Source organism: Palaemon carinicauda, chromosome 23, assembly GCF_036898095.1.
Source record: "Palaemon carinicauda isolate YSFRI2023 chromosome 23, ASM3689809v2, whole genome shotgun sequence".
In the NCBI taxonomy this organism is placed as follows: Eukaryota; Metazoa; Arthropoda; class Malacostraca; order Decapoda; family Palaemonidae; genus Palaemon; species Palaemon carinicauda.
In genome coordinates, this window is record NC_090747.1 from 111,154,498 (window position 1) to 111,168,436 (window position 13,939).

At 33.0% G+C, this 13,939-nt stretch overlaps 1 protein-coding gene across 2 annotated transcripts in view; it reads right to left on the reverse strand.

Moving 5' to 3' along the window:
• Positions 1–13,939, reverse strand: part of Mms19 (MMS19 nucleotide excision repair protein) — a 100,787-nt gene that overhangs the window by 39,346 nt on the left and 47,502 nt on the right. Inside the window, exons 16-21 of one of the 2 annotated variants that reach the window (XR_011039646.1) lie at positions 11,695–11,807; positions 10,689–10,845; positions 9,740–9,904; positions 9,101–9,181; positions 8,664–8,834; positions 2,495–2,678 (exon numbers count right to left, since the gene is read on the reverse strand). Coding sequence is in view for 1 of the 2 variants with exons in the window: in XM_068347386.1 (XP_068203487.1) it covers positions 8,724–8,834; positions 9,101–9,181; positions 9,740–9,904; positions 10,689–10,845; positions 11,695–11,807 (627 nt within the window). In the remaining variant the exon portion in view is untranslated. Of the gene's footprint in view, positions 1–2,494; positions 2,679–6,146; positions 8,835–9,100; positions 9,182–9,739; positions 9,905–10,688; positions 10,846–11,694; positions 11,808–13,939 lie in introns of those variants that run through there. The other variant, XM_068347386.1, reaches the window with a different exon arrangement.

Below are 13,939 nucleotides of genomic sequence, written 5' to 3' on the forward strand. Positions count from 1 at the left end.
ATTTTTCTAGTAATTATGTGGGAAAAAAATTTCTTTCTTTAATACGGTTTGTAGGAAGATTTAACTCGGAATATGGCTTGGTAGAATACAATAGAAGACACCTGGCACTTTATTTTATGATATTTATTTTCCTCTTCTTTTGTTAAAGTTTTTATATTTTATATAGAAAATTATCTTTAAATTTTACTGTTCTTAAAATATTTTTTTATTGTTTCCTTTCCTTACTGGGCTATTTTCCCTGTTGGGGCCCCTAGGCTTATAGCATCCTGCTTTTCCAACTAGGGTTTTAGCTTAGCTAATAATAATAATAATAATAATAATAATAATAATAATAATAATAATAATATCTAAAGTAAATTTGACTCGTCACGGGAAAACAACGCATGCGCAGAGCGAACAGCATTTCTTTCTTATAAATGAGGTTAACATTTGCTTCACTACTTATTTTCCATTAAAAACAAAATCCCGGAAGATTTCTTGGAGCTTTTAATATAATTTTACCTCTGAATAAAAGTTTCCAATATCTTTAGCTTTGCGATTTCCTTCTTTTAATCTTTTAGCACATTATTAGGCATAATCGAATTTTATTTGTGTAAAGTATCTGTCACGTCTTCATGAAAATTACTAATGTTTAAAAAACTAAATAAATAAGAAAATTAAATAAAAGACTAATAATTACAACTGGCCTCAACATTTTAAGTCAAGGCGAATTACCTTTCCTGGAGATTTTAAATCATGCGTAGCCTAATGTACAGTAAATAATATCATCATCATAATGTACTACTACTACTACTACGTACTACTAATAGAAATTTTCAACATTATAATTTACTACTACTTATACTAATAACAACAACAACAACAATAATAATGATAATCATCATCATATCATCATCACCATCACACTAAGGGGGAATATTGAATTTGAACAATAAAAATATAATTACCATTATGCATAACAATTAGGGAAAATAAGAAAAAACATGTCGAAAGAATATATATATATATATATATATATATATATATATATATATATATATATATATATATATATATATAAGCCTATATATATATATATATATATATATATATATATATATATATACATATATATATATATATATGTATATATATACATATATATACATATATATATATATATATATATATATATATATATATATATATGTATGTATATATAAATATACACGTGTGTATAAGAAATTTTAAAATCAACAACAAAACCCAGCACACATACTGTATATTGTATATACACACACACACACACACATATATATATATATATATATATATATATATATATATATATATATATGTATGTATATATAAATATACACGTGTGTATAAGAAATTTTAAAATCAACAACAAAACCCAGCACACATACTGTATATTGTATATACACACACACACACACACATTATATATATATATATATATATATATATATATATATATATATGTATATATATATATATGTATATATATATATATATATATATATATATATATATATATATATATACTGTATATATACAGTATATGCAGTACTACCCTCGGTTTACAAGTAACTTTGAATACGAGCAAATCGGTACACGTGCATACAAATTCAAATCATTGTAGAGTTGATGGTAATTTTAAATGTACGTACACTTACATAATTTTTTTTTCTTTTAACTCTGTTTTGGAGGCCATCTTCTCTTGGAGGCCTAGGGGGCAATTTCAAAAAGAGGGGATCTTTAGCTATGCAACCGAGTGTTCTCTTTTAAACCTTCATAACTTTTTATTAGTTAGATTTTTATCAATTCTAAGAATCTTACCGCTGAATAGAACAAGCAATGAGATAAAAGATTCAACTTGACCTCTGAATAAAAAAAATAAAGTAAAAGAATTTCTCTATCCCCACACATCTCTTATTTATATTAAGCCACTAAAATAACCCCCAGTAACTAAGAAGAGTGTTGGCTGGGTATAAAGCAATTCGGTTTACATGAGAAGATATATAAATACAGTAACTTAAAATTCAAGTCGTCATTGCCACAACGACAACTTAAGTTTTTCCTCTTGCGTTTTCTGCAATTCATTCTGAGAACATTTGTATTGTCAGTTTTTATTCTTCACACATTCTAATGTCATTCTTTCTTTCACTAGCAACTCTGCACAGCATATTCTACCCTTTCAATTGGAGATTTCTTTTCCCATAAAAACAAACTGTCCAAGATTATAAATTCCTACATGTCATCAATAACTTTCTAGGATGGAGCTAAAAGTACCAGTGCTGCCATTTCCTTACGGTTCATAAACTTATCTCGACCTCTAACATCACATCACATCGATATAACAAACTATCAAATTATGTTCAATTAAATCTCATGTCATCTGTATATGAATAATTAATGCTCGGTGTCAATATCATATTTTTCTACAGTACTTACCCCTTTATATCTAACTACGCACAAATCCACGTGTACTCACCTCCTTACCAGCAATCTCCATTATGCTCATACCGGTGGTATGTAGTACTCATTCCTATCTTCATGATCAGATTCACTAAATTTCTCTCTCTGCAATCTTAATTCACACTAGAAATTCTTTGCACTTCATCCTTACTCAACGACTGCTGGACACTTGGGATCTTTCCATTTGTCAAACTATTCACCTATAAGCAGGAGGTCCATGAATACTACTTACGTATCATGTCAGTTAGCTTCATCAATAAATAAAAACTGTTTGTAAAAATCTGAGCTTTTTCTTAGACTGTTCATCAGAAAAGTTATATTCCTGTTTAGCATAGATTAATTGTAAGAAAATATACATAATGCTCAATAGGATATATGTAGAAATAAAGTTTGTTTTCAAGCACACATCTGAATAAAAGCTTTTAACAAAATAAAGTAGACATCATATAATTTTTGATAGAATAAATAAAGTTAAACTGTGTCAAAAGGTTTTAAACAAAATGGAGAAACATAATACTGAGGAAATTTGATAGATATATGAACAGTCTAAAACACATAATTTAGACAAGATAAAGACTTGCATACAAAAACTCTAAGCAGATGCAAGTGGAAGGACATGTCAGAGGCCTTTGTCTTGCAGAGGACCAGTAATGGCTGATGATGATAATGAGCGTTGATTCATGAAATATGTATCGCTGGGAAAAAAATAATTAATCCTCCATGACTATAAAAAACAATGTTGAATGTATTCAAGGTTCCCCTAGTCTACAATTCAGGTTAAAATTTTACCACAAAGATTTTACATCTGATGTTGAAGACGTAAAACCTACAGTCCTGCTCTAAAAGACAACAGTGCTTCTTCTACAGCTTTTAATTTCCCTATCTCCCAAATAAACTGTTATAACTATATGCATCTACATTAGTCAATTATCTATTTTAAGATAAAGTAATCTACAGATAATGGCATTAAACTATAGTCAATTCTTTCTAGTGAGGCAGATTTGCACCGACTCGCAGGGGTGCCCTTTTAGCTCGGAAAAGTTTCCTGATCGCTGATTGGTTGAAGGAGATAATTCTAACCAATCAGCGATCAGGAAACTTTTCCGAGCTAAAAGGGCATTGCTGCGAGTCGGTGCAAATGCGTCTCATTAAAAAAAATTGAGTATAGTTGATGCTTTCAATTCATCAGCATAGTAATGGCTCACTATGCTCATATGCCAGTAACTTTACTCTGTACAGTGTATGATGCTTTAAAGAGAATGATCTGTTCAATATCATGCAATGTTCACCTTGACATTACCTGGAAGCATCCTTGAAATACAAAGTTATTTGATATCTATTGGTTTTAACTGTATTCAGCTAGTATTCTTGGAGGCTGAGATCAAGACAGATAATACCAAGGAAGAATATTTCAACATTTTCTTCAATAGTGAAAAGACATGGGTATAGCTTGTCAAAACAAGCCCAACCAACAAGAAAAGCACTTGGAAATATATCTCTTCTTTTTACGTGAAGACATTGTTATTACACACGTCATCATTTTACAGGCAAGTGTCATATAAGCTCCTCCACTCTCTCATCCTGTGCAATTTATACTTGAATTCCTGTTCTTTTTATTTCTCTCTATGAATTTTAAAGCCTGTAGTTTGTTCTCTATCACTTCCATACCTACAGTTTTCATACTGAGTGCTTATGTCATTATCCATCATGGATTTGACCCATTTATAACCTAAAAAATATGATATTCCTCGTCCATTCCAAGCACATCTATTCTGTCCTCCTTTTGTAGTCACAATCTTTTCAGAATACTCTCCATTCTCTTTAATCGCCAATCTCTAATTTATGAAGAACATACTTTATATCGTGTGGAGCATTAACTTCTAATATTTAAATTTGCATACCCTTATTAAACCCCGGCTGTCCAGCAACATCTTTCCATTATATCTATGTTGTTGCTACTCTTCCTTAAAGTTTGCTCTTTACTTTTTGTAACCATGGTAGCAGAATATCCCACCAATTTCAAAATATTTTTCTGGAAGATCACAATCCTTCTTTTGGATCAGTTCACTGTTAATACTTCTTGTACAAGCATGCATCAATAATCACACCTACAATCTCACTATTCACACTTTTTACATTGAATTTAATAACCGTTTTAATTCTGTATACCAGTTTTACTACCTTTATCCTACATTGTAGTTCCTTTCTCCAATAATGGATTCTCCAGCTATACAGTATTCACAAACACCAAGTTATTCTCAAAGGGTCCAGTCAGTTACTCTTATCCCCTTAAGGGCTACCATAAAATATTCAGATGCCTTATTTTCTAATGGTACCTCAGTCTTCCTAGCATAATTTTCTTCGTTTAGAAGATTGTTAAAATGGCCCACTAGATATTTTTTTTTACCTTTCAATTATTTTCAATGTTATACTGTATCTGTATCTCATTGACTGCCTCCTTAATTTCTATCTTTTCTGACCATAAAAATTTTAAATTGACATCTCATACTTGCATCGGCAGACGCTTGGTAGTAACTGCATGAACTCAATGAAATCAGATTTGCAACAAAAGCAAATAAATTCTATGAAACATATTATGTTGCAGTACTGTACGGTACTTGATGCCAATCAGTGCTAATTAGATATTAGACTAAAAATACAGTACAACTAATCAACAGTTCTTTTAGTTCTTAAATATAAAATACCAGGTAACACTAACATAAATATTATGAAACAGCTTTAAAAGTTTATTAACAAAATATAAAACCTCTTTAAAACTAAGACAGTTTAGAAGATTTATTATCAAAATTTACAATAATCTCCCTGTGTAATTAGTACTGTATTACTACTTGCTCTATGAAATATCCATCTTATTAATAATTTTATTAGAATTTCCAGTTTTCAGACAATTAACTTATCGTAACTATAAATTAGTTCAACAACACCACTGAGTCTTCTAGACTCTCACTGTTCTCGCCCACGTGATCAGTTCTTAAAAGAGAGTGGAAAATTCAACAACGATAAGGTAAAGGAAGTTGGTAAGCTAAGTAGGAAGAAACCAAAGGAAACGGGTGTAAAAAAAAAGGCAGAAAGCAATGCAGCTGCTGGTTGAAGGGGTGCTACAGGTTGAAGGGGTGCTACAAAGTACCATCTACAGTATGACATACAGGGCAAACTGTAAGTCGTACTTCCTGAAGTAAACGAAGTTACTAAATATCACTTTTCTCTATCATAAAACCACTTGTAAAGAAAACGTGTTTAAGATAACATACATTTTAGGATTTTGATAAGTCGAAACTCTTCACTCTATAATCAAAATCCCCTATACTGTACATGAACAATCATCAACTTGGTAAAAAATATACATCAATTTCATTATGAAATAAAGCACTATTCATTAAAGAAGCTGTATAGGAACTTACTCTTGTTTGTTGTCTTTTCATAAATCTTTTATCCTTGTATATACCATCCCAGTTTGTAACGTGCATTTGTTCCACTTATTCTAAAGAGAACTATAGTCCATTTCTTTTAGCGAGGCATAGTTGCACCGACTCGCAGCGGTGCCCTTTTAGCTCGGAAAAGTTTCCTGATCGCTGATTGGTTAGACAAGATAATTCTAACCAATCAGCGATCAGGAAACTTTTCCGAGCTAAAAGGGCACCGTTGCGAGTCGGTGCAAATCTGCCTTGCTAAAAGAAATGGACAATAGTGTATTATTCTACAGCATTAACTTCAATTAAACTCTCAGTCTCAAGGATGTTTTACTATGCACATTTTGAGATCTTTTAGATATATTCTTAATTTGACTTTGAAATATCTAAAGGATTCAACTTCTGTTATAAAAAAGCTCATAATAATTCAGATCTTTGATATCTCTTTATCTTTACCTCCTAACTCTAATAAAAACAAAAATTTTTTCTCTATTGCCTGTGATTAATTCATCAATCATCTTGAAAACTTATCTTAATGGGATTCTGTAACTCATTATAAGATTGAATCCTTCCAAGGAAGTTTCTGTTAGTTCCATTCATAAAATCTCCCTATTCCCTTTGATGAAAAAACAATTCCCTCTTGTTTCTTTTGATGTTGGCTACCCTTTAAAATTGGGTGTAGATGGATGGACAAAAACTTATATTATCCTGATACCGCACATCCCTTTTCATAACACTGCTATCAAAGTTGGAATGTTTTACTCTTTTTTTCTCTCTTTTCAAGAGTTACTATTAAATACCTTTGTCATTTTTGCTTCATTATTCAAGAAGAAATAATTACTTTATTCAATGATCCAGCCTTTACTTAATTTTGATCAAATCTTTACCTTTGATGAAAGGTTTCCAAATGTTGCTTTCCTATAAGCAATTTTGGGCCAGCCTTCTGCTAAGGGCCTCTTTTGCTTCAAACAACCATCATCAACAACTGCTCTCTGATATACAGTAATAAATACAGTATGTGCTATTAATTAGTGCCAGTTTATTATACTCTAATGTTGAGTGTGAGCATTCTTTCCTTACTTTCCGTAATCTTCAACCTTTTAAGAAACAAGTTTATTGCTTTCTTCATGGTAAAGTCTTGTTCATCGTCTACCATGCAATTTTGTTTCAATCAAACCTATGGTGAAAAAATCATTTCAATAAAAAAAAAAGGATTCATACACAAGATTCTTGATCTTACTTTTGCCATTAAAGCTTGGTCAATAGTAATAGGCTACAAATTGGACTGCAACCCTAACAAGGCAAAGCAGTAACTACAATTACATAATGTATCCTATTCTATGAAGAGTTACTAATCTCAACACTATAAAAGAGCTTGGGAATTAGCTGGGTTGATCTGTCTGAAAAAGCGAGATGGTTGGAGGAATCTAAAAGGGGCTCTCTTTTTAAAGGACTTTTAAAGGCCGCTCATGAATGGCAGAGACAAGAGACAGTGACATTGCCCTAGAAAGTAGGACAATGCCCTAGAGACTGACCATATATATTATATGATCAGCGCCCAAGGCCCCTCTCCATCCAAGCTAGGACCAGGAAGGGCCAGGCAATGGCTGCTGATGACTCAGCAGATAGACCTATAGGCTCCCCCAAACCTCCCAAACCTTAGCTCACAAGGATGGTAAGGTTGCAGACGCTAAAGCCACTAACGAGTCTGAGCGGGACTCGAACCCCCGTCCGGCAAACACCAGGCAGAGACATTACCAATCACGCCACAACCCTCTGCATCAGAGTTAATTAATTAGTTAGTTAATGGATGTGAATAAATCATTTTTGACAATAAAAAGACACGGGGTGGCCATCTTAGTATAATTACGTAGTGCAAAAATTATTTTTAAAATTGTATGCATTACCCACAAATACAAGTATTATTACATATTGCTGAACAACAAATCAAGGGTGGGATATTGGTCCCTAAACTCTTCAGCTGTCACTTAGTTAAATCGAGAGATCAAGGATATGCTGGTACTTGGTGTTTCAACATGGATAACATTGGTCATCTCTATTTGGATTTTGTATATAATTTTCTTCTCATTTCAATGAAAAACGTTTAATTCTTTTGCACATTATAATAGAGGTACCTAGCGCTATAAATCACAAGTGAAACAGTATCTATGGTAACTAACAAGCTATGATAGAACAGTGAAGGTAATACACAAAGGCTGCTCACTCACTAACTAGCACCAGCAAGATCACTACAACAACAGACATGGATTTACGCAACTAAGTAGAAAGAATTCAGTGCACACCAAGAGCTAAATGCAGAAAGCATAATGATATGGAGTAAAAATTACCAGCTGCCTTGCTTGTATAAATCTGATAACAATAATAAACCCTTCAAGGAAACATGACAAAATCAACAACTCAAACCGAAAATACATGTAAAATTAGGTTAAGTAAAATGAAAACTTCAGATGAAAATAGGAGGAATTCATGATAATGGTAGAAAGCATCATAGCACAGAACTGCCGTTATCCTGAGAGAGCACAAAAATCAGCAGAATACCAGGCAAGACATGAGACCCCTTTATCAGAAAGGTGGTTTGCCCATAATTCTATTACCATATTTGTTATAACTGCAACTCAAAAAGCAGTCTCCTACTTTTGACCAAGAATACTGGCAACAATAAAAATAAGAACTGTAATCCATAGGAACACAAAATTATAGAAACAAAATATTTACAACATCTTATAGTTTCACCTTAAATGAATCCTTAGAGATGATTATAAACTAATTTATGTGAGAAGGCATAAACAGGAGCTATGATTTTCCAGGAGCCCCAACAAGTAGCCACATAGATCTAGCACTAACGGCAGCTCGTCGGACGACCCTCTTTTTGTCGTTCAAAGCCGACCGTAATCCACCAATAACCTAAAAGAATAAAATTATCTAGAACAAGAACTTAGAAGGTTATGTATGTAAAGTTTTTATGAAGTGACTTAATTAGTAATAGATATTTTTAATTGTGACAATTATCAACTTTGAGATGAAAACAAGTTAAATGATATTATAGTTGAAATGAATATATCACCTCAAAGTATTTTGCAAACTGTGACCATAAATTAACAAATAAAACTAAGCATTACAAAAACATAAGAGTAAAGTGTCACTAAGTTTATGAACTTATCCTTACTTACTTCCTCTTTGTACTGTCTGAGGATGGGATAGGGTAGAGATGCTAGTGCTTCCAGACACTCAAGGGCTCTCATGCGGATACCCTGCAAAAGTTTTACATAAACTAAATTACAGTATATGAAATCAAATGAAATTATATAAATCCTAACAAGATTAAGAAAATTTTTTTTTTTATTCCTTGTATACTTCCTCCAAAATCCAGTGTTAAGTGTTCTTGACGTTGTTCATAGTTTATATAGGACATATCTGTTTTGACATTGTTACTGTTTCAGAATGATTTATTGTTAACTCGTTCTCCTCATCTATTTATTTCCTTATTTCCTTTCCTCACTGGGCTATTTTTCCCTGTTGGAGCCCTTGGGCTTATAGCATCTTGCTTTTCCAACTAGGGTTGTAGCTTGGCTAGTAATAATAATAATAATAATAATAGCAATTAAGTTCCCTACTAATATACTTTAAGAAAAATTATCCTAGATTCTTATTAACTTAAAAAAGACAAGCAAAGCTAAAGTAAAACTATACCATAATATTTCACACTTATGAATAGTTTCTATTATTATCAATTTCGTTAAAGATACAGAGAAAATATCCTTTCCCAACTACTTGATAAGATCTAGTAATGCAATCTATTTGATACTTACCATAGACTGATTCAATGTAATACTAAGAAGATTGGGGATAAGAGTAGATACGTGTGGAGTCGCATGAACGGCTGTTTGTTTCAATAGAGTTGCCAATGTTGACAATGTTGTTTCCTTGACAGCCAGCTTATCAGATGTGACTCCTTGCAGTAACACAGGTAATAACTGAGGAAAAAGACAGTAACACAGGTAATAAATGGGCTCCACAAGGTAAAAAAAAGTTAAAGTTGCGGGTTTTAGGTCTCCCCTGAGACGACCTTCATCACCTCCTCGGGCAACCATGAGCCAGCTGGTACTATTACTAGCCCCCTCTAACCTCCCCCCCCCCCAGGTGCCACCCTGGGGAGTACCCCCGGTAGAAGGTCTCACACTATTCGCACCTCAGCGGGGACATGAACTCGGGACCTCTGAAACAGAGGCCCGCAACGCTACCAACCTAGCTATCCGGAGGTACTAGAAGAGTTGGAAGACTCAGGCCTACAAGGCTGAGGACTATGAAGTGCAAGTCGGAAATGATGAATGGAGAAGCACTGAATTAAAAGCACCAGATATAGACGACTGGCAAAATCTAACAGAGGCCCTTTGTGTCAATAGGCGTAGGAGGAGATGATAATGATACTGTATTACACACAAAAGCCTATTAAATGAAAACTTTACTATGAAAATTCACCAAAAAAAAATGAGGCAAGACACAAGATTAAGCACTCAAGGATCTCGCCTGTCTACTAATGATTCATTACTCCAACTAGCAATTAAATTCTCATATTATTTACCTACCCTTATGTTATCCAAACCTTAGTAAAGGTATAATGGTTTTGGTTTTTAATTTTTAGTAGAGACAGACAGTATGGTTCAGAAGCTAATACTAAACCTACAAACAAGTTTCCAGCCTGCAAATGTTAAAAAATAACATTGGAATATCAGAATAATTACCTAACACTCAGATTACCTTTTTAATATGCGCATTGAGAACTAAATTAGGTAAATGAGGTAATATAGATGACACAGCCAGCAGTGCATTCTCCTTCGTGTTGCCTGTAGTGTTTTCAAACGTATCGACGAATGGCCCAACTACATTCTCAAAGTATCGCTGTTTGTAGAGCAATCTGTTAAAATTCGAAACAAATTAAGGGCTATGAAAAGTATAACTGAAAAATTAATATATAAGAATATGCATTAAAAAGTAAACAGCATAACCACTTCAATTATTAAACAAAACCTATGAAATGGAGATTATACAATACTGCACTGTATAAATTCCTTTTATGAGCAGCTTTACTAAACAAATTAGTTTAAGTAATAATAGTAATATTTTACAAAAATAATTCAATATAATATATATATTCCCCTTATAAGCAGCTATATTTAACATTGTGGCATATGTGATCGAAGAAAAACGGGAACGCTTTCAGACAGAAAAATGATTATCCTTTGCATTTACGCAATCCTTCAACAACAGACGAGTCATAAATATCACAATTCTCATTGGTTACATAGCTAATACTCTCAAAAATTTAACTGCTACCTTAATAACACTCCTAGACCCAACCTTTTGTCATAAAACTGTCAAAACATTTTGTGTACAGAAATATAATTGGTAAAAATATTTATAGGAAAAAAAGATTGAAACTAGCGATATAGTGTATAATCAATTTACCATTTTAACTGGCTAAAGGAATGAACACTTAAAACTAGCATAACTATATTTCACATTAATTGCTTCGCCGTTAATAATCAAATTAACAAATGTTAAACTCTCAAATGGTAAGGAATGGCAGTCTAACTATAACTTAAAATCCTTTAAGCAAGCTTTGAGAGAGTCAGGAATCATACCTACTAACATTCTAAATAAAATCTGACTGGTTTTTTAACATGCAACATTGAAACTTATATATTCATTAAAAGTCTAATTTTATAATACTTTACATATCACCTTACATTCAAATACATCTTACCTTGTGTTACTAAAAGTTTCCGGACGAAAAGCATATTCGTGATCTTTTAAAATAATCTCAAAACTTTGTGCTGCTTTCTGACCAATGGATGGGTCACATAATAAACTCAGCATCTGTTGGATATCAGAAATAATAATGAATATTCAAACTCAGCATCTGTTGGATATCAGAAATAGTAATGAATATTCATGTAAACAAAAGTAAGTAATTCTTAAGGAAGTACAAAGTTTCATAGCATAAAATCCCTAGAATTGAAAGCATTTTATCAGCCTAAGGTAGTTTGGAATGTTGCCAGCTTCAAATTACAATTAAAATTTAAGTACTAGGCAGTTAGTTGACAACATAGCTGAAACAGAGTAACTTGGTTTGCAGGAAATCTTTAAAAAACATTATTGCAACTCCAAATGACAGTGTTGATATGGATAAGAAAACCCTTTCTGTATAAAACTATGATCTGTACATATAAATTTAAACCTTTAAAACAATTTTGCTTCATAGATGCAAATAATTTTTGGAAAAATGCCTCTTTCTAAGTCTCAGTGGCTAACAATTACGAATTGATAATGCCCCATTTATCATCTGAAACAAAATACTGTAGTAAATAGACGGGGGCAGATCCTATTTCTAAGTGAGGATAGATTCATGCAAAGAAGTTGTGGTTAGAAGAGTACAAAAAGTAAAGATTCGGACTGTAAGTCTATGAAAATATAAAGGAATAAAAAAATAACAACAAGGTAGTGAAACATCTTGAACAGGCATTTCATTGGTTGCTTACATCTGAAACTTAAGTGTCTCAAGAACTGGCAATTGTTATTAAGAGATAAATTTGCACACTCTTCATTTTAGTATTCCTTTCATAGATAAACTCATAACTTACACATCTTATTGTGTAAATTTGAGAATTAATAGCATTTGTAGAGATATACAATGACCCTATAGCTTCACTCACGGTAGATAATACGTGCTCAAATTAGTCGCAACAGGATTTATGACATTTAGACCATAAAGCCCGTCACCAAACATAAAGGGGTAATACAGAAACAAGGTAAAACCTCAAGAGAACTCTAGATTTGTAATAAAGTTTAAAGAGACTGGGCAGCTAGATGCAGAAAGGAGGCAGATATACACGTAAAGTAGTCTACAAGAAAAATCCCATTTTTTAAAAAAGTAATTCATATTTTTCTTGAATATACAAACTTGACTCCTTTAATAGGAATATAATTTCAAGAAATCTGGTAACTTGCATCTTTGAATTTATAATGAGGAGTGGGTAACTGCTTGCAGGTAGAATAGAGGTTTCCTTTGCTCGCGTCCTAACCTTGGATGATAACCGAGAGATTATACCTCTGAAGGGCTAACACAATTACGTCGGGAAAACACACAGACTGACCCCTGATGATGAATTTCTCAGATGAGCTCGAGGTGGCATATCATTCGTGGAGTATTTGGGAGAATGTGTTCTGTAGGAACTCTCCTGAGGTCTTAGGGGAGTCTCTCTTAAGGTTGGGTACCTTATCCAGTCACTTTGTGCGTGGAGATTGTTTCATAATTCTTTGTTGACCTCTAAATTCCTTACCCAGTAAACATGAGCTCTCAGAGGGAGGGGAGCGTAGGGGTGACCTTAGCCAAGAATGAGAGCATATTTTAGATCAACACAGTACAGTACAGTAATACCTTGAGATACGAGCTTAATGCGTTCCGGGACCCGAGCTCGTATGTCACTTCGCTCGTATCTCGGATCAATTTTTCCCATTTAAAATAACTAAAAAAAATTAATCCGTTCCCACCCTCTGAAAAAACACGTAAAAATAGTATACTGTATGACAGTGGAAAAACACGTTTTTAGTTGTTCTAATTCACATTCTAAACTCAAAATAACAAATACCTATGTGCTGGTTATGATCTGCAATAAAATGTGACATTATTATGGAGTTCTTACCTTCGAGACAGATGGTAGCGGCAAACGGCGGTGTGAGCGGAGGAGGAGGGAGAGAGAAAGGGGAGGAGAGAGACTTGACGGCAACACGTTCGGTGCGCTTCACTTTTGTAACACTACGTAACATATCTTGAACTTTAAATTTAACTTGAATGAAATTAGTTTACTGTATACACACTTAAAAATAAATGTTAATCTTACGTTACACTAAACTTGATACTAATTTTGTTTTTATTTTCCTTTTTTCACTTTTCTGCTTCCGGCTTGGCTCTTTTTGCCTAGCCTTTTGACTCTCTTTACCTTCACTTT